The sequence below is a fragment of the Scyliorhinus canicula genome, chromosome 13, assembly GCF_902713615.1.
Source record: "Scyliorhinus canicula chromosome 13, sScyCan1.1, whole genome shotgun sequence".
NCBI lineage: Eukaryota > Metazoa > Chordata > Chondrichthyes > Carcharhiniformes > Scyliorhinidae > Scyliorhinus > Scyliorhinus canicula.
Window position 1 is genome coordinate 85,084,562 of NC_052158.1, and position 26,315 is coordinate 85,110,876.

The 26,315-nt window shown below is 45.5% G+C and overlaps 1 protein-coding gene across 1 annotated transcript; it reads left to right on the forward strand.

The window, feature by feature from the left end:
- Positions 1 to 846: 846 nt before the first annotated feature.
- Positions 847 to 25,953, forward strand: LOC119975810 (retinol-binding protein 2-like). Its single transcript, XM_038815684.1, has 4 exons — positions 847 to 1,038; positions 21,398 to 21,576; positions 23,174 to 23,275; positions 25,716 to 25,953. Exons 1-4 carry the CDS (start codon positions 966 to 968, stop codon positions 25,767 to 25,769), a joined length of 408 nt encoding a protein of 135 aa, XP_038671612.1. The 5' UTR covers positions 847 to 965; the 3' UTR covers positions 25,770 to 25,953.
- Positions 25,954 to 26,315: the final 362 nt, after the last annotated feature.

Below are 26,315 nucleotides of genomic sequence, written 5' to 3' on the forward strand. Positions count from 1 at the left end.
TTGAACTACCACAGTCCATGTGTTGCAAAATATCCACAGTATTGTTAGTAAGGGATTTCCAGGATTTTGACCAAATGACAGTGAACGAATGGCGATATAGTTACAATTTAGGATGGTGTGTGCGACCTGGAGGGGAACTTGCAAGCGGTAGTGTTCCCATGCACCTTCTGCCATTGTCTTTTTGGTGGTAGAGGTTGTGGGTTTGGAAGGTGCTGTCGAAGGAGCCTTAGTGAGTCTGCAGAAAACCCGGAAACCGTTCCACAGCAAGAGATTTGCGTCCATGATGTTGCAAAAAATTGGTAGCAGTAAATATAATCTCAATAAAAAGCTGCATGTCCATTTTAAATAGGCCTTGGGTAGCCTCCTAAAGGTTTTACTGCAAAAACAGGCAGGTTGCTCAGCTCCCAAAGCTATCGGATGAGCAAATTGGGCTCATGCTGGCATTCAGCCTACACGCTCTACTCCAGTTCCTGATTAAAATTGGACCTTATATGTCATAAGCAGCATATCCAATTAAATTAATTAGACCATTTGCTACAGACACAGTTTGAACATTCCAATCAAATAAATTCAGCCTGTCAGCGATATTCGTAGCAATGATAACTGTTTCCCTTCTGACGACTTAACCGCTTAATTTTAGAAAACTTACCATACTTCTATTTCTCAATTACATTCTAAAATTGTGTAATTTAAAAAATAATAACAGACATGCGTAGTCTTCGTAAGTTAAATTGGTTTCTGAATTTGCCACCTAAGCAGTCCTTGCTTAGAAATGAGCTTGTGCAATGGGTAAAAGTCTTGTCATTCTCTTATCTGATAATATTCTCTGATATGTTGAGCTTTGGTCCTTCATGAGATAACTAGGAACAGTATAAAAGCAAATACGTTCAGCACAATGTCCTGATAGATCTTGCAAGAAATAAGACTTTCTTTCTTTTGACGCATTGCTTCAGAAAGCGGACACGATGCCAGCAGACTACAATGGTACATGGGAGATGATAGAAAATGAGAATTTTGAAGGAATAATGAAAGCTTTGGGTAAGTTGTGACTTCTTTATAGAATATATTGAAAGACTGACAATCACAAGTGTGATTTTTAAAATTTCGGTATGAGATCTATACGTAGCATGGCATCGCCGGTTATAATCTTGAGGCTCACAAAATGTGGAGGAGCATAACACAAGGCCTGTGTGTTTTTGTAAGTAACCAATTTTGTCTAATTGCAGACATTTTGTGATGAAGAAATGGTGCTTGCCACTGACTTTGAAGAAAGCTGCCCACATGATCTAGCGATCCCGGTGGCATGGTTTTCCCTCTTTCCCAATATTAGTTTAAATTTGGGTCCAAGTCAAGGGGATTTCAAGTCACGCAACAGCAGTGAGCAAGAAAGCCAATCACTTTGAAGCATTCTCACTTTGAAGCATTCTCACAGACAGCAGGCCTGGCTGGTAAATGCACTAAACACCTTCACTTTCACTTAAAGTTCAGAGAGCAAAATAAGTTAATATGATTCGATTATGATAAATGTTAATTTTTCACAATAATGGCACCAGCATAAGAGTGGATGTTCTCTGTTCATTAATTTCCTATTGATTGCAGTCTGAGGGGTTTCAGTAGTGCACTATGGAGAAGTGAGGATTCACTGTCAGGAACTTCTGGATCTACACATTAACCTGCACATAGGTGGACTTTCAAATATCCTGTCAGTTTCAGGGCAGTGACGATGGCATTGGCGACAATTTCTCCACCACTTCCACCTCAAAATCCAAGCCAATATTGTCAACAACACAAACTCCTTTAATTCTTGCTCCCCTTCTTGAAGAATGGCATTGTGATAAGTTATTTGTACAGGTGAGCAGCCTGTGAGTAATGAAGAACAATGCCAGTTAATCTTGACCGCTCAACCTTTTGGAGATTATGTATGTGTTAGCTTTTGTTATTTTTCTCGCTTAGCATTTATGTATTTTGCAGTGGTTTGACTTAGATGACGTTCATGTAAACCTGCCGGCAAGCCTTTGGTCACTGTCCTTGTTGCATCCTTAATGCAGTCAGAATTCAAAAGTGAATAATACCAAAATTTTCTTACGCTGAATGGAAAATACTGATTTTGTTACAATTTTAGGAAGATCTTTTTCTCGTAGATCAGGTCCGTTAGGCCAAGAATGCAGAAATTTTATAAAACAATGGTGAGGCCAGACCACTTATTGTGTTACTGGAGCTGGCCGTATATTACAATAGGCTACTTATTTGTAAAGATTATCCTTCTAAAATTTATACAAAATTCTTCTATTGTCTAAAATGTCCCATTTTGAAATGATTAAGTCTCCCACATAAATTATTGGAAACAAAGCATTGAGTTTCTGTTTTGACCCATTGCGAGTACTGTCATAATGCCAAAGATATTGACAAAATATTGTGTCATCTGCTAAATATTCTCTGATAAAATGCTTAAACAGATATATATTAATGAGAAAATCAATGCCATTGTTTCATCTTTCATTACCTGCAGACACCCAGTAGAAAAGAAAGCAACGTCTCCTTTATGAAAGGCAAGAGCAAAGTATTGTGATGCTGGAAATCTTAAAATAAAACCAGAGATAGCTGGAAATACTTAGCAGGTCTATCTGCCAGCTTTGCTGAGTATTTCCAGCATTTCTGTTTTTACGTCCTCTATAAGCTTATGCTTATGAAAAGGCACATGAAGACGACCTTCTCTTAATTCCATTTTTTTTGTCTCTCCAAATACATACAAGTATTGAATGCAGTGCCTGAGCTAAGCACCTTAGGGGAAGAAGATGGAGGAGAAGGATTGTAAAAGTCGGGTGTACGATAATCTGTGATACACAGCTATTTTGCAAGAATTGTTTGAACTTGACTTTCAGGGATTGAATAAGCCTTATAATTAAGCCTTTTCCTAACTGTTCTGTCAACCTACTTTGAAACACATTTCTACTGAGAGCCTTCACTCAAAACACATGACAAATATTCTATTTCTATCTAATCAATAATCATCACGTGGCTACTCACAAGCCCATAACTGTCAGCACACACCTCATTAATCAAGACTCCAGTCATATGATCTATAACTCTTGGCATTTTGTCATTTGATATAAAGTCAATTTTCACAATTTAAACACCAGTTATGCTTGCAACGAACACTAGAATAAACCAAAAAGCTTGCAGTGGTATTTAGTACCCTGTAATGGGGTAACATTTGTATCCTGAAGCAAGTATGAGATCGAAGTACTGCTTTTTTCTGAGCTTTGGGCTAAGGAATGTCAAGGACTCGGTTGCCCCAGGATTTCCAAATTTATCTTTGGGTTGAGTTTGGAATGTATCAAGGCCAGTATCTGCAATTGGACGAGGCATATTGGAGACAGCAGGCCGGTAGGGGGAGGCATTTCTTTGCTTCCATCTGATTTTTCAAAATGGGCTTGCAGAACAAATTCTTAGTTGCACTGTTAAGAACAGATCACTTCAGTTTATCTGGACTTTTCAGGACTTTCAGAATATTTGTGCTCAACCACTTCCTGCTTTAGTGATTTCAGCTGTTAACATACATTTCTTTCCCATAAGCTTAATCTAAGTCTGATTTAAATGACCACATTTTTGGGACAGCATTTGTTGCCCTCATTACCATGTTTGCATGCAGGCACTACTTTGGGGTGAACATAAGTTCAGGCGGTAGTCTATTCTATCACAATGTAATGTTGTATTTTACAATGGGTGTATAGCTGGCTAGTATCAGGAATGGGTGGGTTATCTTTTGAGGAAAGGATGGACAGGTTAGGTCTGTACCCATTGGAGTTCAGAAGAGTAAGAGATGACTTGATCGAAACCTTTAAGATCCTGAGGGGTATTGACAGGGCGGATGTGAAAAGAATGTTTCCCTTTGTCAGAGAACCTATAACTAGGGGAACACTGTTTAAAATTAAGGGGTCATCACTGTCCGTGGGGAGTTTGCACATTCTCCCCGTATTTGCATGGGTTTCGCCCCCACAACCCAAAGACGCGCAGAATAGGTGGATTGGCCACGCTAAATTGCCCCTTAAGTGGAAAAAAATCAATTGGGTACACTACATGTATTAAAAAAAAAATTAAGGGTCATTCATTTAAGATAGAGCTGAGGAGAATTTTTTTCTCTCAGATGGTCGTGAGTCTCTGGAACGTTTCATCAAAAGGCAGTGGAAGCAGAGGCTTTGACATTTTTTAAGGCAGAGCTAGATAGATTCTCGATTAACAAGGGGTGGAAGGTTATCAGGGGTAGACTGGATTGTGGAGTTGAAGTTACAATTTGATCAGCTGTGATCTTATTGACTTGTGGTGCAGACTCAAGGGGCTGAGTGGCCTACTCTTGCTCCCAATCCATATGTTTATATGTAATGCCTTAAATTCCAGGCCTCTGTGGTCAGACGTAGACCATTTTGGGCAATGTGAGATGGGCAAAAAATGCCCACATCCTGAAAATGATCACAACATATAGGGAACGGGATTCTCCATTTCGCCAGCCCCATTTTCCGGAATGGCGTGCCCCCGCCGGCAGCGAGATTCTCCGTTCCTGCAGTCAGCCAATGGGGTTTCCCACTGTGGGCTACCCCCAAACCGTCGGGAAATGGGTGGGTGTGGTTGCGCTGCCAGCGAGCCGGAGGATCCAACCGATGGAGAATCCTGCTGCAGAATTTTGAGTTCTATGTTCTTGGCATCTTATTTGTAAGGGTAGATTTTCGAAATCATCTCCTGCAGTCAGATACTCCTCATTCCAAAAACATTCATCGGAAAACTACAGGTCTTCAATTGGTTATTTTCCAATCCATGCATCCAAAATGCCTCACCACAGGGAGCTCAGAAAATCCACCCTAACTCTGACATTCAGATTATTCTGCAAGCAGGTTAAAGCTGCTTTGGCGTCGCTCTACACTTGACGATTGGTAATATACTTAATATTCCAGGTTGAAGATATCAGGAGGTGAACAAAATGTACAGTTCTATCCTGACATTACTTAAGTTGTCATGTGATTGTGTACATATTAGCTTTCACCTGAGTCCAGCATTGTTAAATCATCAAAAGCATAATAAATGATTCTTGTATTATTATTCTTTCCATGAGTGAATATTATGAAAGCATTTCTTCAATTCTTCTCCTGTTGACATTTCTTTTCATTCCTCTTCTTATCAGGTAATTATTCTGCTTGGTTATTAATATGCAAATAAATTTTACAAATTCTATAAGCTGAATTCAGTAATGTGAAACAAAGTGAATGTCAAGGCAGTATGATCAAAATTAAAAGTGGGCAATTTTGCCTCACCTGCAAAACATCTTCCAAGGAGGACTGTTATGGGCAAAAGCTATGTTCAAATCATTGATCAAATGCCAGATTTGAACAACAATCAGTGTAAGAATATTTTATGCAATCACTCTCCATTTGATAGTGGGATAGATATTCTTTTCTAACTATGAATATTAATCATGGAAGTGAGGGGGAAGTATACATCACAAAAATATTGAACATACACAAATAAGCACTGCAAGTAGTATATGATGATAATAGGGTCAATGGAGGACTGAAAATTAAGATTTTTCTAGATTATTCAACTCCTTCCACCACAGAAGGTCTAGAGCAGGCGCAGTTGGAGGTTTACTCAGGTACACCTCCCAACGTATCACGTTTGTGTGTCTTCCCCTGTTCCTCAGCAATGCAGAAAGACCCCACCGATATATTTGACATGAGTATGTTACAAAAATGCGAATAAGGAAATTATTCCATCTATATTAATAAATTAGATACAGGGATAAAAGGTGCTGTAGCCAAATTTGCTGATGACACTAAAATAGGTGAGACATTAAGTTGTAATGAGGAAATAAGAACCTTACAAATGGATATAGATAGGTTGGGTGAGTGGGGCAAAATGTGGCAAATGGAGTTTAACGTGGCTAAGTGTGAGGTCATCTATTTTGGTTGGAAAAATGGAAAGGCAACTTATTATCTTCATGGGGACGACTTTGAGGCGCTCCGTTACAGAGGGATCTGGGGGTCATTGTGCACGAGTTGCAGAAAACTAGCATGCAGGTAGAACAGGTAATATTGGAAGCAAATGGAATGTTGGCATTTATAGCCAAAGGAATAGAGTATAAAGGTAAGGAAGTATTGTTGCAACTGTTCAAGGCATTGGTGAGACCGGACCTGGAGGTTCACTAGATTGATTCCAGAGATGAGGGGTGGGCTTCTCCATCCTGCCGCACCAGATTTCTGCTCGGCCGGCTGTTCAATGGGGTTTCCCATTGCGGGACTGCCCCACGCCACCAGGAAACCCCCGGGTTGCCGGCAAAACAGAGAATCCCAATGGCAGAGAATTTAGCCGGAGGTGTTCATCGTAGGAAGAGAGATTGAGCAGTTTAGGCCTATACTCTCTGAAGTTTGGAAGAATGAGAGGAGATCAAATTGAGGTATAGAAGATGATAAAAGGTATGGATAAAGTAGACGTGGAGCAGATGCTTCCTCTTATGGGACATTTTAGAACGAGAGGTCATAGTCCGCAGATAAGGGGCGGCATATTTAAAACAGATTTGAGGAGAAACTATTTCTCCCAAAGGGTCGTGAATTTCTGGAAATCGCTACCCCAGAGTCCAGTATATGCTGGGACAGTGAGTAAATTTAAGGAGGTGTTAGACAGATTTTTAATTAGTAATGGGTTGAAGGGTTACAAAGAATGGGGAGGACGTTGAAGATGAGGCCATGATGAGATCAGCCATGATCGTATTGAATGGGGGAACAAGCTCCCAGTTATGATATTCTAAGAAAGAATTATTCTGTCTAATTCCACCTTGGCGGAGCAGAATCAATGGGCTGAATGGCTTAATTCTGCTGCTATATCTTATGGTCTAATGGTCTTATGGACACATCTCCTGACATTTGAGCCATTTGAGTGATTACCTGTTTGGCTCAAATGGCCAGAATTCTGAAGTTCAGAGGGAAACTAAAGATATTTAGGGAAGGGAGCCAAGGCCCGTACAATTGTTTATAGAGCATTGCTCTGCACAGATTAAAGACGAGCCACAATAAAGCAAATTGGCTAATTGTTTGATGAGACCATCAATTCACAAGATACGTGATTGGAAGTGAACAGTGGTTTTAATAGTCTTACAACTGAGCTGGCCGGCAACGGGATGAACTGGCAGCAGGCTCACGACTGCAGAGCTTTATACTTCTGGTTAGTGGGAGGAGCCATGGCCGGAGCCAAGGGTGGAGCCCAGTACAAACTCCTCATCTCCCCTATAGGCAGAGCCGCGCAACGGCTCGTATACAGAGCCCACAAGGACACAATACATATAATACAACACAGTGTGAAGTACTAGGTTTATAATTCACCACATTCACCCCCTGTAAAAAAATCAAGTCCGGCGGGTGTGATGGGTCTACAAATTGAGCCGGTCCGGCGGCCGAATCATCCTTTGGGATCGGCAGAGCACCGGGGTTGCAGCCTCTTCGGGTGGCTGGGTGGGGGTGGTCGGCGAGTGTACGATGGTGGACTCCGGGGGTGATTCGGTCCGAGCTTCATACCCGACTGGTTCGACTGGCGACGGGGAGTGCCAGAAACCTACAGGCGCGGGGGCACAGAGCACGGGCAGTGAACCTGTAGGTGCGGGGGCGCAGGGCGCGGAGGGTTGGGTGGGATGTAGTGTGAGGGGTACCTCGGCGGTAGTGGTGGTGGAGTTCGATCCTGCAGGCGCCAGGTCCCGGAGGGAAACAGTGTCCTGACGGCCGTCAGGGTATTCGATGAAAGCGTACTGGGGGTTCGAGTGGAGTAGGTGCACTCTTTCTACGAATGGGTCAGTTTTGTGTGCCCGTATACAGAGCCCACAAGGCCAAAACAGATTAGGACGAGAGGGCGAAGGCCGAGGGCGAGAGAGGGCGACACCGAGGGCGAGAGAGAATGACACTGAGGGAAAGAGAGGGTGACACCGAGGGAAAGAAAGGGCAACACTGAGGGCGAGAGAGGGCGACACCAAGGGCGAGAGAGGGCGACACCGAGGGCGACACCGAGGGCGAGAGAGGGCGACACCGAGGGCGAGAGAGAGCGACACCGAGGGCGAGAGAGGGCGACACCGAGGGCGAGAGAGGGCGACACCGAGGGCGAGAGAGGGCAACACCGAGGGCAAGAGAGAGCGACACCGAGGGCAAGAGAGAGAGAGTGCGAGAGAGCGAGCGCAGGAGAGTGAGTGCGGGGGAGCGAGCGCAGGAGAGCGAATGCAGGAGACGAGTGCGAGAGAGCGAGAGGAGACGCCGAGTGAGATTAGCAAAGAGTGGAGGTAGGGGTCCGCCGAAGCTGAGTGTGAGGCTCTTAAGATTACGTTGGAAGTCGAGTCCAAGTAAAAGTGGGGCGCAGAGTTCGGGGAGTACGGTAGTAGCCCTTGTATGAGGACAGAGTGGGAGCCCGAGGCGTGGGAGATAGTTTGCCGTGCAGGGAAGGCAGGGAGCGAACAGCGTCTTACCAGGTCAGGAGGTACGAAGCTCTCGGTGCTCCCGGAGTCGAAGAGACACGGTGTACTGTACCCATTTATTTTAATGGACATCATCGAGCTCAGGACGTGCTTCGGACGCGACTGGTCCAACGTGACCGTGTTGAGTTGTGGGTAGTAGGCGACTCGATCAGCTGTGCTGGAGTGGCCCCTTGATGACTGTCCGCTGAGGTCGTAGTCTTTGAGGTGAGTTTCAGAGTTTGAATAGGATGGAGCCCAAGATGGCCACCCCCGTGGATCGCACGTGGTGGGCGGCGAGGAAGATGGCGTCCAAGATGGCGGCCCCCATGAGTCGCACGTGTCAGGTGGGGGCAGAGTCGGCATACAGGCTGCAGCATTTCGGAGCCTGCGGGCCTGCGAGTTTGGGATGTGAGTGCTCTGGGCTGCGGGAGAGTTTGGAGTGGGAGTTTTCTTCGCCAGGCAGACCCGGGTATAGTGTCCTTTGCGACCGCAGCTGCTGCAGGTCGCGTTGCGGGCCGGGCAGTGCTGCCGTGGGTGTTGGGGCTGCCTCCAAGTTCTGGGCCCCTTTTTCAAGCAACCGCTGGCGCACATAGCTGAACATGAGCCCTGCCACGTATACATCTCGAACAGCGAGCTCCATATGTTGGGCGGCTGATACAGCTTGATAATTGCAGTCCCAAGCTAAAGCTTTTAAATCACGCAGGAATCCGCCTAGCGGCTCCACGGGGCGCTGGCGGCGGGTCATAAAAATGTGGCGTGCGTAGACCTCGTTGATGGGCCTCACGTACATTCGATCAAGCATGGCCAGGGCCTCCATATACGAGGTAGTACTGTTAAGTTGAATAGAGATACGGTGGCTCACCCTTGCGTGCAGTAGGCTGAGTTTCTGCTCCTCCGTAGGTTCTGAAGTGCTTGATTCAGCCAGTTAGGCCTTGAAACATCTGAGCCAGTGCAGAAAGATTTCTTGCACCTCTGCAGCCTGCGGGTCGAGTTCTAGTCGGTCAGGTTTGAGGGCTGATTCCATAGTAGTTTTCTTCAAGTTTCCTGAGACTATTAAATTGATGAGACCATCAATTCACAAGACACGTGATTGGAAGTGCAGTGGTTTTAATAGTCTTACAACTGAGCCTGCCTGCAACGAGATGAACTGGCAGCAGGCTCACGACTGCAGAGCTTTATACTGCCGGTTAGTGGGAGGAGCCATGGGCGGAGCCACGGGTGGAGCCACAGATGGGCTGTTTCCCAATCAAAAGGTGCTGGCATACATCTTTGTTCCACTTTATGCTGAAAATGAAGTTCCGATGCCTGGACCACTCTGGTAGTTCACCCCCAGGGTGGTCTGCTGAGCCCTCCACAACCTGGCACAAAAGCGATCACATGCTGGAGGAGGAGGGACACGAAGCCTCGTCTGAGCAAGAGGAGGGGGGAGGTGCGGACCAGTAGGGGCTGGAGGATGAGCCAGGGAGAATCCGGGGATGGAGGACAGGAGGCGGCATGGGTCCAACACGCCTGGAGAACCAGGGAGGCCCTCATCCCCACCAGATTCTCATAGTACAAGGCTGTGTCCATCACCTCAACACCCCCCCTCCAATTTCTCTCCCTCCCATCAATACCTCCTTCCTCCTCCCGTGAATGTCCGTCCACCCCCCCAATCCTTCCTTCCCTCTTCCCATTCCACCCAATTTCCCACCCTTTCCCCAAACCCCTACCTGCCCCTCCCTCCCAATTTCATCCCTCCCCCTCCTCCACCTCCCCCACGTTTTACTCCTTCCCCCTCCAAGCGTGTCTTTGTGCTTGTGGAAGATGCAGTTAGAGCTGTGACTCTTCAATGGTGACTTCCATGGAGCTCATTATTTGGCGATCCTGCAATTTAATGGACATGTATTCAGTGAGAGGGAGAGATCATTTTGTGTAACATGAACTACTCACTTGAGACAGGTCATCTGGGTGAAGGAGCAGTGGATCTTCATCTCTGAGGCGCAGGATAACCTCGCTGTTGGTGACTGCTCTCTCCTCGGTTAGCCCTGCGATCTCCTCGATCTCCAGGGCCCTTTCCTCAAAGAGGGTGAGGGCTCGGATCTCTGGCATTCAGCCCACTGTCTTGCTGCTTTCCCGCTTATGATAGGCTATCTTCTCCTGCGGGGCAAAGAGCCACACATTGGATTTCAGTGCTTAGTTACCTTGATGTTAGCTTTCCAGGAATCTTACTTTTAGTACAATTGATAAATACACAAGCTGCACAATCATGCACATGAACATGGGAACATTGGAATAGGAGTAGGCCATGTAATGATTATGTATATTGACTGGGATATAAAGAGTGAACAAGTTAATGATTATGATTCTCACCACTAGAGGGAACCACAGAACAATCATGTGGCTCGAGGATTCTGGAATTAGATTAGTAGATGATTAGATGTAGGAGTTAAGAGTTGGGATAAACTGAAAGAGAGCAGTTGTATGGTTGAGAGTTCTGTAAGTTAGAGATAGCATAGTTTTATATAATAACCTTTAGGAATGTGAACGAATCTTTATAGTATATTAATTTATGGTTTTGTTCATTAACAAAGCTTTGTGTTCTTTATTCAACACTAAGCATCCAAGCAATTCAGGTAAAGCAGAATAGAGAATACAACAGGCCATTCAGCTTGTCAAGTTTACACTATTGTATACGATCATGGCTGATTGGACATTTCAATGCCTTTTAAACACACTGGTCACATAACCCTTTATATTATTGTCAATCAGAAATCTATCAATCTCTACCTTAAACATACTCAATAACTGAGCTTCCACAGCTCTTTGGGGTAGAGAATCCCAAAGATCCACAACCCTCTGTGTGAAGAAATTTCTCCCCATCTCGGTGACAAACCCCTTATTTTGATATTGTGCCCCTGGTCCTGCCTGCATATTCTAGAATATGAAAATATGTGTATTAAAAAAAACTCGACCAATTCACAAAATCCAGTCAGCAGTAAAATAATTTTGTGTCTGCTGGGATTTACTTAGTATGCAAAACTTCTTTCACAATTGATTGACGATAAGCTTGTTTAACCTTCAAGAGAGTATGCTATTTACATGTCTGTAGCTATTCGCTATTTACATCATTAAGTCACTGATAATCCAGAATTAAAGTATTCCCTTCAATCTTCACTTAAAATACCACAAAACAATTTGCATTTATATTGTGCATTTAAAATAGTACAATATCCCAAAACACAATTGAAGTGTTAGAACATACAGTGCAGAAGGAGGCCATTTGGCCCATCGAGTCTGCACCGACCCACTTAAGCCCTCTCTTCCACCCTATCCCCATAACCCATTAACCTCTCCTAACCTTTTTGGTCACTAAAGGCAATTTATCATGGCCAATCCACCTAACCTGCACATCTTTGGACTGGGAGGAAACCAGAGCAAACCCACGCAGACACGGGGAGAATGTGCAGACTCCACACAGACAGTGACTCAACAGGGAATCGAACCTGGGACCCTGGTGCTGTGAAGCCACAGTTCTATCCACTTGTGCTACCGTACTACATACCGTGCTGTTATGAAACAAAGTTTGACACACAACCACTTAGGGAGGTAACCAAAGAGTTCATCATACGGTAACTTTACAGGAGGGGAGAGAGGTAGAGAAGCTTAGGGAAGAAACTGTAAAACTTAGAGCCTAGGCAAACAACTCATATTTATAAGTTGCAATGACATCTAAAGGCATGGAGTGCTTTGATGGGGTGATTAAATTTGGGAGTGCGCAAGAGTCCAGAATTGGAGGACTGCAGATATCTTAAGAGGGTTGTGGGGCTGGAGAGATAAAGAGAGATGAGGGATTTAAACTTAGGGATGAGAATTTTAAAATCGAAGCTTTGTCAAACCAATGTATGTCAGAGATCACGGGGTGATGGGTGAGTGGAACGTGGCGTGAGTTAGGATGTGGGCAGCAGAGTTTTGGATGAGTTCAAGGTTTTGCAGAGTGGAAAATGGAAGGGGGAAAGACGGAATAGTCAAGACTAGGGGTAGCACCAGCAAGGAGGAAGGTTTCAGCAGTGAAGTTCTGAACAACGTGTTCTACATCTATTTACATAGTATTTAAATAGTATTCAGTTTTTGAAATTAAAGCAAAGAACAAAGCACAATTCAGCACAGGAACAGACCCTTCGGCCCTCTAAGCCTGTACCGGTCATGATACCAACCTTTGTCAAAACCCTCAGCACTTCTTTGTGCTGTATCCCTCTGTACCTATCCTATCTGTGTGTTTGTCAAGATGCTTTCTGAATGCCGCTAATGTATCTGCTTCCACAACCTCCCCTGGCAACACGTTCCAGGAACTCACCACCCTCTGCGTAAAAGCAATGGGAATCCACCATGAAAAAAGACGTTGCAGGGTATTGAAAGGAAATTTGGCATCTTGGCCTCAGTCAAAAGGGCACATACTCTTCTGAATCAGTACTGGTACCAACCTAAGGAAGCTGGGTTGAAATTGGCAGTAATCTAGCCAACACTGGTCATCTGATTTTGGAGTCAGTTTAATTTCTCTGTGTCAGTACGATCAGAGCAATAGTTTGACTGCTATCGGTGAGTCTCTCAGTTTCTCATTTATGGCAATGCAAGTGTAGAATCTGATGTATGCACGGTAGGATATAAAGGAAGAGATTCATTAAGGTACACTACTAAACTTCCACATCTCGAAGGGTCACCCTCTCCATCCTGCACCTAGACCGGGTTTTTATATTGTGGAGCCTTCCCTGTTTAGGGGGAAGCTCCGCTCCAATTACAGGGGCAGTTCATACTCATTGTGAGATAATCGGAACCGGATGGTGCACACCTCCTATTTCCTTGGGGGTCAGAACAGTAAATTTATACTCAAAGATAGGAAATCTTGTGAATTAAACCTCATTATTAAAAAATATTCTTTTGTCTTTCTTTAGAGACAGTTTAATCAAAAAGTATTGAAGCTATCTTGTTGCCAGTTTTGTCTGTTATTCCTCCTCTTTATCTTGAAGGACTAGCTCCTATATGAGTACATTTCTGTGGGTAGCAGTCACCTATTTTGCCTCTGCATTATTTACAGTGTGGCTCTAAACAAGCTGCTTGACCAAGGGTAGTGGCCAAGTTTGATACTGCCCTTGCTCATTGTTTTCAACAATGGGGCAGCACGGTAGCAAAGTGGTTAGCACAGTTGCTTCATGTGGTAGTATGACTGGAGGTACTACGGTACCTGGGAGTGCTGAGCCACCATTGGTGGAGAAGCCTCGCTGCTCATTGGCCTAATGGTTTGTATTTCATTGGTCAGAGTGTAAGGTAGCTCTGCCCAGTGAGGCGGAGTATAAGAGCCCGTGTTTCCCAGCAGCCTGCCTTTTCTGTACTCAAGCTGCTGGGGAAACATCTTGTTGATTAAAGCCTTCAATTCGGACTACATCCTCATTTCAGTAGTTATTGATTGCGCATCACTTCACAGCTCCAGGGTCCCAGGTTTGATTCCCGGCTTGGGTCACAGTATGCGTGGAGTCTGCATGTTCTCCCCGTGTCTGCATGGGTTTCCTCCGGGTGCTCCAGCTTCCTCCCACAGTCCAAAGATGTTCAGGTTAGGTGGATTGGCTATGCTAAAAAATTGCCCTTCGTGTCCAAAAATGTTAGGTGGGGTTACTGGATTACGGGGACAGGGTGGAGGCGTGGGCTTAAAGTGGGTGCTCTTTCCAAGGGCTGGTGCAGACTCAATGGACCGAATGGCCCCCTTCTGCACTGAAAATTCTATCATCAATAACATGGGCCACTTTCAGTGAAAATCCTGGTTCATATATGCCCCTCTCCAGTCCAGGATCATTGGGACCAATTGTAGCACTTTAACCACCATGTTGTGTGAGACCAGGTAATTCAGAATAGATTGGAAATCACACCTGAAATTTTCCTTACTGCTTGTGTCAGTTACGCATTGCCTTTACCAACTGAGCCACAGAGTGGCGTGTACTGTTTTGTTGTCATGCTCATGCAATCTTAATACTGTTTTCTGCTGCATCAGTGCTGAACTGACAACCATGCATCGAGATGTATGTTTTATCAAAATAACATAAATACAAGAAGAACAGGGAATGCTGGAAAAATGCAGCACATCTGGCAGCATCTGTATGGGGCAGAAAACAGAGTTAACATTTTGAGTCCATTTGGCTCTTCATCCGAACTAAAGAGAGGGAGGAGGACATTAGATATTAAAGTGGCGTTCTGAGAAATTGCAACACCATGTAGCAACTTTAAGAAGAAAAGACAAATGGCCATGAGGGGGCTTAGAGGCTTATTGCATTGAGGCAATAAATATATGGGATATTTTTTAAAAGGGTTTTAAGATGGAGGAGAAAGGTCACAGTCTAAAGTTGTTGAACCCAATGTTGAGTCCTGAGGCTGTAACGTGCCTAATCAGAAGATGAGATTCTGCTCCTCTAGTTCGTGTTAGGCTTCACGGAAGCATTGCAGCAGGCCAAGGACATCTGGGCATGAGAGCAAGTTGCTGAGTTAAAATGGTGAGCAACAGGAAATACAAATACAAGTAACATGACATTGACTGTTGACAGGTAAATGACATCTTTCTGTCTGCGCTTACAAAATGGTCTATTAGAAATAAACCACAGTGAAATGCTTCGGGGGGGAGGGGGGCGGGGGGGGTGTGGGGGATATTCAAATTAAACAGAGAGCAAAACGGGTGGCTGAGAATCAGCAAAGTGATTCATGCAAAGTGTGCAGCAGTCAACCAATGGGCTATTTCCCATTTCGCACATGCACCAAGGTTTGATATTTAGGATGTTCATACCATTATTGTGGGGTTGTGTGTGGGGGGACGGGGGGGGGGGGGGGGGGGGGGGGGGGACGGTGTTCAGTCTGGGCTTCATCCTTTGAGCCATAGTTGTTAATTGAATTTATTCGAAGGAATCAGAGAAAACAATGAGAATGCAAACTTTAATTCGCCCATGGTTAGGGTAAGGTGGGAATCATCCTTTTATCCAATTTTATAATTTATGTATCTGCTAAAGGTTTTAATCTTCTGGCAGAATTCAAGAAACTCTATGAATATGGTAAAATTAAACTCTTCAACCTCCCTAGAGTCCCTCGGAGCTTTACAGGGAAAATTCTGCTTGTCTGCAATTTTGTTGAAACCGTTTTTTGGTTACTTATAAACAGATTTACTATGTTACTCTAAGTGGGAATTTGAGAAAGTTTCCTTCTTTACTTGCATATTTTCTCCATCTGTAGAGTTAAAGAAAAATAACTGAATCGGAATGTTTCCTTATTTAGCACACTATACATAATTTCTCCTTTCCTATGTTTTTTTTAAAACAATTTCCAATTAAGGGCCAATTTACTGTCGCCAGTCCACCTATCCTGCACATTTTTGGGTTGTGGGGCTGAAACCAATGCAGACACGAAGAGAATGTGCAAACCCCAAACAGACAGTGACCCCGCGGCCAGGATTGGAGTTGTCCGCGAGCCATCGGGCACCCCAAGGGAGAAGAAGGGGATGGGGCCCATGCCGTTGACTCCCGCAGGGGAGGTGCTGGAACACCGCAGTGCCTCAGACACCCCCCTCCTGCCCCTGACACATCTGGTGGACAGTGGGCAGAACGGTTCAGCACCACGCATTAAACTGTTGCCACCGTTACAACCTGCCTCAGTGCTCTGTCTGATGGGTGTGACGAGGGGGCTGGTCTGGGACGGCATCATACTGGAAAGCCTCTCCAGTACTGAACTGCGTCTTCAGGAGGCTGAATCACCGATCAATCACGCTCCTGGCCGCATCGGTCTGTGGCCTTCAGATAGGCGTCATCAGCCACGCCCGTGGTGGATAAACCTTGCCATCCAGGAGCCAACCCCCAGCCGGGGTGGTGGTGGGGGGAGAGCATATCTCAAGCATGTCAGGAATCGTTGAATCGTGCCAGGATGAAGATGTCATGCATATGTCCCAGGTATCGGGCGCAGAGGTGAATGATGCACATCTGATGGTCACATATCAGCTGCATGGACCCCTTTTGGTTTGTATACAGCAGCCTGTTATCCGCAGGTGCCTGTGGGGGACATACATCCCATCGATTTCCCCCCTGGACCCGGGGCAACCCGTCGATGGCGGCTAACCCCGCTTTCCGGGCATCCTGGTTGGCTCGGTCCACATTGAAATGGATGTATTGATCTGCCTGGGCATTTAGGGCCTTTGTGACGGCGTGGATGCAACTGTGCACCGAGGTCTTTGAGATGCCGCACAGGTCCCCACTGGGCGCCTGGAAGGATCCCGTGGTGTAAACGTTCAGGACGACTGTCACCTTGCCGTCACTGGGAGAGGGTGTCCTCCCCCATACCCCCATGGTGCCAGGTGTGCCATGATCTGGCAGATGTGTCACACTGTCTCCCTACTCAGCCAGTGTCTTCGACGACATGCTCGGTCCTCGAATGAGAGGCAATGCCAGTACACACGAGGCCTCATGTGGCGCCTCCTTTACAACTCCTCCTCCTTGAACTGTTGGTCAGCCGGCTCTGCAACCTGGGCGGCAGCCACCTGCCCCTCTGCTGCCCATTCCGCTGCTGCCTGCTCCGCTGCTGCAGCTTCATCCTCCTCCTTGAGCAGCTCCAGCTCTAACACCTGCAGGGCATCCCACAAGGCGACTAGCAGAAAGGCCACCATTTCTGGTTAAATTCCAGTATCGATTGTCTGAAGGGGTGAGAGGCCGACATGTAAGCATAGTGCATCCCCCACTGCCCAACCATGTCCAATGGGCTACATAGTGGCCCTGGTTGGCACTACGCGCTCTGACCCTGCATATCCCTCCCCTACCCGATCCCTGCACCCATGACCCCGTCAGTGACCGGCACCGTGGGGGCCTCTGGCACCCGTACCTGATGCCATGGGTAGACACTGTAGCCCCCGTGGATGGACTACCGGCGGGTGCCGGCCCTAAATAAAGTGAAACCCGCAAAGACCCCCTAAATAGTGAGACCCCACCCCAGAAACCTCCTAAATAAGGGGTCCCCTCAGAGGGACCCCCAAAATATGGGGACCCTCACATGGATCCCTTTAAAATGTGGACCCCCACAGAGATCCCCTAAATAGGAAGACCCCCAGTGACTTCCTAACTAATGGGTCCCCATGCAGAGACCCATAAATACAGGGAGACCCTGCCACAGAAGAGATCCCTGTCTGGAAGCTAGAGAGCAGTATCGACAGGGGCAAGTGAAAAAAAATTACTGTTGTAATATTCACCTGGGCAGACAGCTGCTGGCTCAGACTGAGGATGCACTACGTGCCATTTCCTGGAAAGGGTAAACCAGTGACCTGTGTTTAAGCCCCTCAGATTCTTGGGCTACAATCCATTCATTCATATCACTTAGTGGGCTATGATTGACAGCTTCCACAAACACATTTGTGAGCCTTGCTTCATTCATCTTTTTCATCGTTCAATAACTCTAATGTGCTGAAACCACAATGTTTACAAACATCAACCACTTCAAAGAGAGACAAGTGGGTATCTAGCTCACGGCTGATGCCATCCATGACTTCAATACATTGGGTAGGAAAATTCAGCTCAGTTTTTCCCAAACGAGTAAAAGGAAGAACAGGTCAATGGTTGGTCCTACCAAACAGTATCCAAGTCTCCTGCTGTAAAGTATGAGCAGTTGGGCTTCAAATGTAGATGCAACCAGCAGTAATGCCCTTTACGGTAAAATAACCAGTTGGATAAAATTCATGAGACAAGGTACTGAAGGGCTCTAGCATCTATGGAACCTGGCAAACAGTAGGGACACAATCTCTTAGGCCACTATAGAAAAATATTCAAAGGATAGAGTATATCTCAATCCATGGCATTTCCTTCATTTCTAGTGTTGACTTAGGGTTCACCCAGAATGAACAGTGACACAATGGGATGGATTCTCCATTGTCCGGCGCTGGTATCAAGATTCCTGATTGGGCAGAGAATGGATCATGGAGGGGAGAACATGTTCCCGTTGAGCTGCTCTGATCCACTGCAGGCAGCCTCAGCACACTACCTGCCCTGTGCTGGTGGTGGGATGCAAATCACTGATTCCTATTTGATTAACGGACTGGAAGCCCAAGTCTCCACGCCCCCCCCCCAACCACAGGAATAATGGGCCACCTCTCCGCAACACGCATACATGAGGAATACTCAACACCCGCCCCCCCCATGATCCCCATCAGACCCACCAATCAGAGACTCCAATTACACCACCCATCAGAGACACCCATCAGAGAACCCCTCCATCAGACCCTCTATCAGAGAGGTCCATCAGAGACCCCCGTTAGACAGCTCATCAGAGACCCCCATGAGTGACACCAATTAGAGACACCCATCAGCACCCCATCAGAGACTCCCTTCAGTCAGCCCTGACTGAAAGTTGACGATCTGTCCAGGCAGCAGAGTGAATAATCACTGCATTTTCACTTACCCTTTCCTAATATCTGCTGCCTCAGACAAACATTTTTATGCAGCAGCTTTTACAAGTGTCAAAGGGTTCCTTGAAAGCCAAGTACACTTCAAAGGGCTGAAATGCACATCTTCCATTCAGTTTCACACAGCAATACATTGCATTCAACAGTGATTGACAGTTTATTACTCTAGAGACAGGTGCATGGTGGATTGTTTATCCATCTTTCCCTTCACGCTTGAATGTATCTGAAGAACCCTGCTTTGATGCTTGCCACAATGTTTACATGCACTCTTGCTCTGATTGATAGCTCCTCACCACATCAAAAGCAGCTAGGTGTTTTCTACTGTGAAAAATGTGTGTGCTCTGTGGGGATGGTGACCCATTATTCCCATGGTGCGGGCTGGGATGCCCCTACTTGTCAGTGGGGGTAGGCAGGATTTGCATTGTGGGGGGAGGGGCCCACCACTGGACATCGGTATTGGGTCGCCTGCTCAAAACGTGAGCCAGTGAGCACTCCCCTATGTATAAGTTAGCATGGGAGAGAAGAGAGAAGAGAAGAGAGGCTTGCTCATGGGTGCCACTCCTCTGGAGTGCCAGCAGATACCAGTCGCTAATCTCCGCTGACGGGAGGATTAGGTTCCAGAACGGAGAATCCAAAACCGAGAATCCAGGCCAACATGTTGGACCATCAGTGTGCAGATTCGCCATCATTCCTTCAGCAATCTAAGGAATTGTCTCAGTGCCTCAGATGTGAGTTTTTTGTTCTATGAAACTGGTCTTTCTTGGTGACAAATGGAAGCTGCAGTTACAAAGCTTAAATGAAGTGACTGTGTTGGAGGCAAATTAACGCAGCAACTTAGTTGGGGGTTATTGAAACATATCTCTTTGAAAAAGAACTGCTCTCATTGAATAGTTGAATAAGACTTTTTCTGATTAATTTAAATCCACGTATAAGTAGCTGAAAATATTCACAGTATAGCACAATAATTTTGAGCTCTATTTAACGCGTACTAAAAAATGGATAAAATAAAATCTCATTGAAGTAACCGAGGTTGCCTTGAGAGACTTCTCTCTACTTAAGCCATGGATTTTTATATCTTTCATTTCACTGACAGCTGAACCAAAAGGGCTTATGTCTTATTCAGTTATGCTATAGAATTTCCTAATAATAAATGACAAGGTAGCCTCGGATTTTTGATCCCTGCCCAATTGTGAATTCCTGGCAGCATCCCATATTAACAAAGCGTGGCCAACTGGCACAAAAATCGATTAAAAGTTTAATAAAACTTCAACATAAACTGAAACTGCAGATTCTTTTTGAAGTATGGAGAACAATGACTCAAGGTTATCATCCATTCTTGGGGTTCGAATGACAGATATTTATGTCCAAGCTCCAATCATGAAACTTTCCAGTGGTTCCATCAGATTCTTGCTTTGTAATCATACATATAATTAGAAATACTTTTGAAATATTGGCCCCTTTTGGAGACAAGTGGTTTGAAAGTAGATTATGGGAGTGGCCGAATGTGGGGGGGGGGCCAACACATTGGCGCATTGGTTAGCACTGCTGCCTGACAGCACCGAGGACCCGGGTTCGATTCTGGCCCCGGGTCACTGTCCACGTCGAGTTTCACATTCTCCCTGTGTCTGTGTGGGTCTCACCCCCACAAACCAAAATGATGTGCAGGGTAGGAGGATTGGCCACGCTAAATTGCCTCTTAATTGGAAAAAAATGAATTGCGTACTCGAAATTTTTGTTCGAAAAGAGTGGCCGAATGCTGGGAATTATCATGGTCACTGGACACAAGCACTTATTCAGGAGGAAGGTAATCCTTAATTTACCATATTTATTAGTTATTGAAGCTGGAGTGGACCTTCCCATAGCTCACTGACAATTCTGCAGATGGTGACAGAAAGTTTCCATTAGAGCCCAGAGGCACAAGATTCCAAATTATTATCTCTCATCTCGGCTCCTAAGCATGATTGGATAATAAACCCTCATGTCTTAAGTTAGTCGGTTTTCATTATTGCCAGTTGGCTGATGACAGTCTTCAATATGGCATCAGCTATAGCGGAAATATGATAATGTTTCATTGGAACAGCATCTGAGTAAACGCTGATCGCAGAGCCAGGCTGGGCAAAATTAATTCCTTTTTTTAAAAAATAGTCAGCTTTCTCGCAGGAACATATACTAACTGCAATTTTCTAACTGTAACGGTAACATTTCTCCCCAGATAATGCAGAAGAGATCTCAGTTGTGTAATAATGTTCTCACCAAATACAGTTCTGATCATTCCCCTCAAGCTAATCTCTCCAGTCCTGGACTGTCAGTTCTGTTTGTATGTAATGTCATGTCACAGTGTATAAGGCTCTGATATAAACTCTTCAACCTGATACAAGACATAATATTTTAAGCAGACAGCAAGCTTAAATAAAACATAACAATTGAAGGTGTCGATTCCTCAAGTTAAGCTGACTCTCTTCTCTCCATTGCAGACATAGACTTTGCCACCAGGAAGATTGCAATTCATCTCAATCAGACAAAAGAAATCAAACAGGAAGGAGACAAGTTTTTCACCAAAACTCTGAGTACCTTTAGAAACTACAATGTGGACTACACAATTGGGGAAGAATTCGAGGAGCATACAAAAGCCCTAGATAATAGAATAGTCAAGGTATACAGCAAAGATCATTTCTCCATGAGGATATTTTTGTGGATATTTCCACCCTTTTGTTATTTTCTTGGGTTGAGTTTTACTATGGTGTATTCCTTGCCACCCCATCCCTGTCGAAGAGTTGGTCAGCAACTGTGGGTGGCCTTAATGAAGCCAGAGTGGGACTTCCACACCTCAGGGATAGGGAAACCTGCCCTCGAGAGCTGCCCATCACCTCTGTAGATCCACCAGTGCCAGAAGCAAGTACTGGCAGCTGCTAGGTCTACAGGCTGTCCCCAGGAAGGAAGAACACAGATATTGGACAGGCCCTTCAGCCCTCGATGTTGTGCCAAGCAATGATCACCCTACTCAAACCCACGTATCCACCCTATACACGTAACCCAACAACTCCCCCCTTAACCTTACTATTAGGACACTACGGGCAATTTAGCATGGCCAATCCACCTAACCCGCGCATCTTTGGACTGTGGGAGGAAACCGGAGCACCCGGAGGAAACCCACGCACACACGGGGAGGACGTGCAGACTCCGCACAGACAGTGACGCAGCCGGGAATCGAACCTGGGACCCTGGAGCTGTGAAGCATTTATGCTAACCACCATGCTACCGTGCTGCCTACATCTGATGAGCATGCCCATGGTGCTCGATCCTCTCTCTGCCCCCCACAGGCCCCAACTTACCTGTCGCGCGATGTTCACGCCGGCAGCGACCAGGTGTGGTTGCCGCCGGCGTGAACCGGTTGGGGTCGTCAGGCCACTCAGCCCATCCGGGCCGGAGAATCGTCAGTCGCCGTGAAAAACGGCGAGCAGCGATTCTCTGAGCAGCGTGTCGAGAATCACGGGGGGTGCCAGGGCGGCGTGGCATGATTCGTCCGGCCCTCCCGCGATTCTCCCTTCCGGCGTGGGGAGCGGAGAATCAGGACCAATGTATTTTAGATCAGAAGAAGAGACAAGCTCAATATTTTGATGTCTCTATTTTATTGACGTTTTAGATACCAATGACTTGAATTTTATTAGTGAGGTAAAGTCAGACACTAATTAGTTTAGATACAGTTACATCATTTTTACCCTTTCTTCCGGATGAACATTTGTTCTGCCAGCACTTGTGGCAATGGAGTAAATGAGATAAATTTTACATCAATTAAAAATTAGATTTCTTAAAAATGTAATTATTGTGCTAAAGCCCACAAGATGTTGCATAGGTACCACATACCTTCTTGTATCTCACCCAAATGGTCATCATTCAGAAGTGAGCCTTGACAGCGGATATAGGCAAACTATTTGACTGAATGTCCATCACCGCCAATACGATTTTGATTTGATTTGATTTATTGTCACAATACTGATACACACTTGTACATATATATACTTATAGCCGAGTTTACTGGGTACCACTCAGTAACAAAGCACTGAGCTGAACTTCCACTCCCTATGCCAGGAGAAAGAGGAGTCAACTGATGCAAAATGATTGAGGTCAGCTAGTTCGGTACAGACCAGAGATTGAATCAAGGACTTGCCTAATCTGTTTTGTGCAGCTGCACAAGTAATTAACATCATTAGTCTTGAAACATAATAATAAATTTACTTCTTTCCTTGCAGACGCTGGTGAAGTGGGATGGCGACAAACTAATCTGTGTCCAGAAGGGTGAAAAGGCCAACAGAGGCTGGAAGCACTGGATTGAGGGTGATAAATTGCACTTGGTAGGAAATGCTCCACGGGGTCATTACACAATACACAATGCCATCATTAATGCTATTCCAGCAATGTGATAAAATGTTGGGAGCAATTCAGCAGACTGCAAACAAAGTACGCTGTCCGGGGTGTTTCTGGGCACTGCAGCGGTAAGAAACATCCCACTATCCAACGGCACTTTGCCGTTTACTTTGGCCTCGGGGAGTTTTTCTCCACCAAGGCCACACTTAGAGTCACAGATGGGGGCGCCATTTGATTCACAGCCCTGATCTTTTCCCCCCTCTCAGGTCCCCCCTCCTTATTGATTGTCCCCTCACCCTTCCCACCTTAGGGAGGTTCCTGGGAACCCTTCCCTTCATTTCCCCCCTCCAAGGCCCCACCAGGGCCTGGCCCCTGGTAGTGCCAACCTGGCACCTGAACCCCCTGCACTGCCAGCCTGGCACCTTGGCATCCTGGCAGTGCCCCATGTGCCCTGACAGTGCCACCATGGCACTGCCAGGGTGCCCAATGGCACTGTCAAGTGGGCAGTGCCTAAGTGCCCAGGTGCCAGGGGGAGTTTCAGCGTTTCATCCTGCCCTGTCTCCGACCAATGGCCTGAGAGATTCCCCCATGTGCCATCACGCCTGGTCCACGTTAGTGTGGACCAATACTAAATGACGCCCTGGTGAGGCCATCAAGAACTGGACTGCAGGTGCGGCCACAATGGCTCATTTAAATATTCCGATCTGGTCTCTCCCAGAGAAGGCGAGATCCAGATTGTGCCGAGTGGAGCGTGTTGGGTGATTCACGATCAACCTGATGCAGAGTCTGATTTGGAGCTCTGAGCGATTTACCCATTGCATCTAGCTCTGCATTGGGCCAATGGAGTCACTGAATCGCACCCATTATGTAAATGAATGCTGGAGCCATCTGCTTTGCCAAATAAAACTGACGATTCAGTTGAACTATTGTAAATTATCGGCGAATAATTGCTTCAAAGTCAATGTTCCAATAATTCCAGTTCAAATATGAATGTATCTGGGCCTCGCAGTTAAGAGAATGATGCTACCTGAGGAGAGTAAAAAAGAAGCATTGCCACTAGCCCTACCCCTTGCTCCTCTTCCAAGGCACTGCCTTGTAACTCACCAGTTGTTAATCTATGAACAATACATGGTAACGGCTGTTGTAAATCATTGATCTGTAGATCACATTCGGCAAATAAAGGCCCAGGATCATATTCTCAGGGCAACTAGGAACAGGCAGAAATGCTACTCTTTCCCACATCCCATCCTATGCAATAAAGATGTGCAAGCAATAGAGAATTACATAATATAGACACAAGAAAGAAGGAACGTGACTTTGGAAGAAAACTGAATTACAACTAAATAATAAAATATGTTGGTGTATTGCCCTTTCAATCCAGCCAAACGTATTTAGATGGAAGCTTTTCTCCACTGTCGGGGTCTCATGTAAAATGAGTTTGGCAGATTGAGTCCAGTTCTAAGTCAGCACAAATAGAGAACTGCTCATAATCTGACATTAGTTTGGCACAGAATTAAAAAAGCCATTGGATAGATAGTGTGAGAAACGGAAAAATGTCATACAGGCTAAGTAGTGTAAGTTGATGTGGAAGTATAGAAAAGCAGAAACCACATTGCCCGTGTGGCAGCAATTAGTGTTGACACTACCAGGTAGACTTAAACTTTAAGGTTGTCAGAGATGCATGGTGGGCTCACATGTTCTGATCAAATGAGCTTTCAAAATGGTGCTGTCAAAGTATCACTGTTAATGAGATGGTGAGTCTGCAATCCCATTTTGAAGCCCTTACTGCTGATTTAAGTGGTCAAAAACCACTCCGTTAAGCAGTTGAAATGAAACATTTGCAGGAAGGACAATGGTAGCACGGTCAGTGGTAAACTTCCATTAGCTGTTCCATAATGAACAGCAAAACCTCCCTGGGCCCCAGAAGGAAAGTCTGTCCTTTTTTCCTCCTTGGCTTCTCCTAATTCCCGCACGTGTGCCCCTGCTGAGATGCTCCACTAAGCCCTACACCTGCGACTTAATGTTGTACTGCCTGCTCTCCAGTTGCCAGAAGGTGGTCAGCTCCCTGTTCTATTTTATTTCAGATGGGCAGTGAATCAGGGGCATGCAAATGAGGCAAATTGGGGAAGTGGGGGGTGGGGAGGGCGGTGGCCGTTCACCCAACCAGCTTCCCGTCTGAGAGTTCTCATCTTCAGTGTGCGTTAAAGAATATAACTTTTCCTCCTGTGGCCTTTCATTTGTTAATTTTCTTCCATTGCCTGTCCTCTGCTATGCGTATATGTCCTGTCAGCAACAGAAACCCTCTGATATTTTGCACGCATGCCCAATGAGTGTTAAGAGCATCTCAGCCAAGGCTGACCCTGTGAATATGCGTTTTCCTTGGCTAATTCTAATTAAATTCTAATTTATCAATTTTTCCCCTTGCAGGAGCTAACGTGTTGTGACCAAGTGTGCCATCAGATTTTCAAGAAAAAAAACTGAAAAGATGCTCAATGCAATCTTCGGCAATCAACAAATATACAAACATTTATATTTCTTATCCACAATAGCTTATGCTCAGTGTAATTGAATGTGTGTTATATTTTGAATACTGTATGCAGTGGTGTAAACTACACTCAATTTATTTTTACCATGCAGAATAAAAACACAACATTAAGACTTTTGATGCTTAATTCCCTGTGGTTGCTTCCAAATTGACTGCACATTCTCTTTTATGCCAATAATGCATCAAAAGGACTCAGATTCATCTTCATTTGCCTTAGGCAAGCACACCTCCTGTTGGCTTATCCTCAGAGAAAAACTCCATCAGTGCTTTAGAAAAAAAAGCTCTGTTTTTCCAGCTGGCAATTCAAGGCAAGAGAGATGAAATAGTACAGAAGTACATAGTGAAAAAAAATGTTGTCAAGATATTTGGATTTATGTTTTAGTAATTCCTATATTTTGGATGTAGCATTGTAACTGAACAGCTAATGTCAGGTATTGTCTTTTTATTTATTTGTGGTGTGTGGACGTTGCTGGCTAGGCCAG

What these genes read in the sequence shown, in the direction of transcription:
- LOC119975810 (XM_038815684.1), top strand. Translation starts at nt 966, where the DNA reads ATGCCAGCAGACTACAATGGTACATGGGAGATGATAGAAAATGAGAAT. An exon ending in AGGAATAATGAAAGCTTTGG is followed by an intron (nt 1,039 to 21,397) that starts GTAAGTTGTGAC and finishes TCTCCATTGCAG; the next exon opens with ACATAGACTTTGCCACCAGG. An exon ending in TAGATAATAGAATAGTCAAG is followed by an intron (nt 21,577 to 23,173) that starts GTATACAGCAAA and finishes CTTTCCTTGCAG; the next exon opens with ACGCTGGTGAAGTGGGATGG.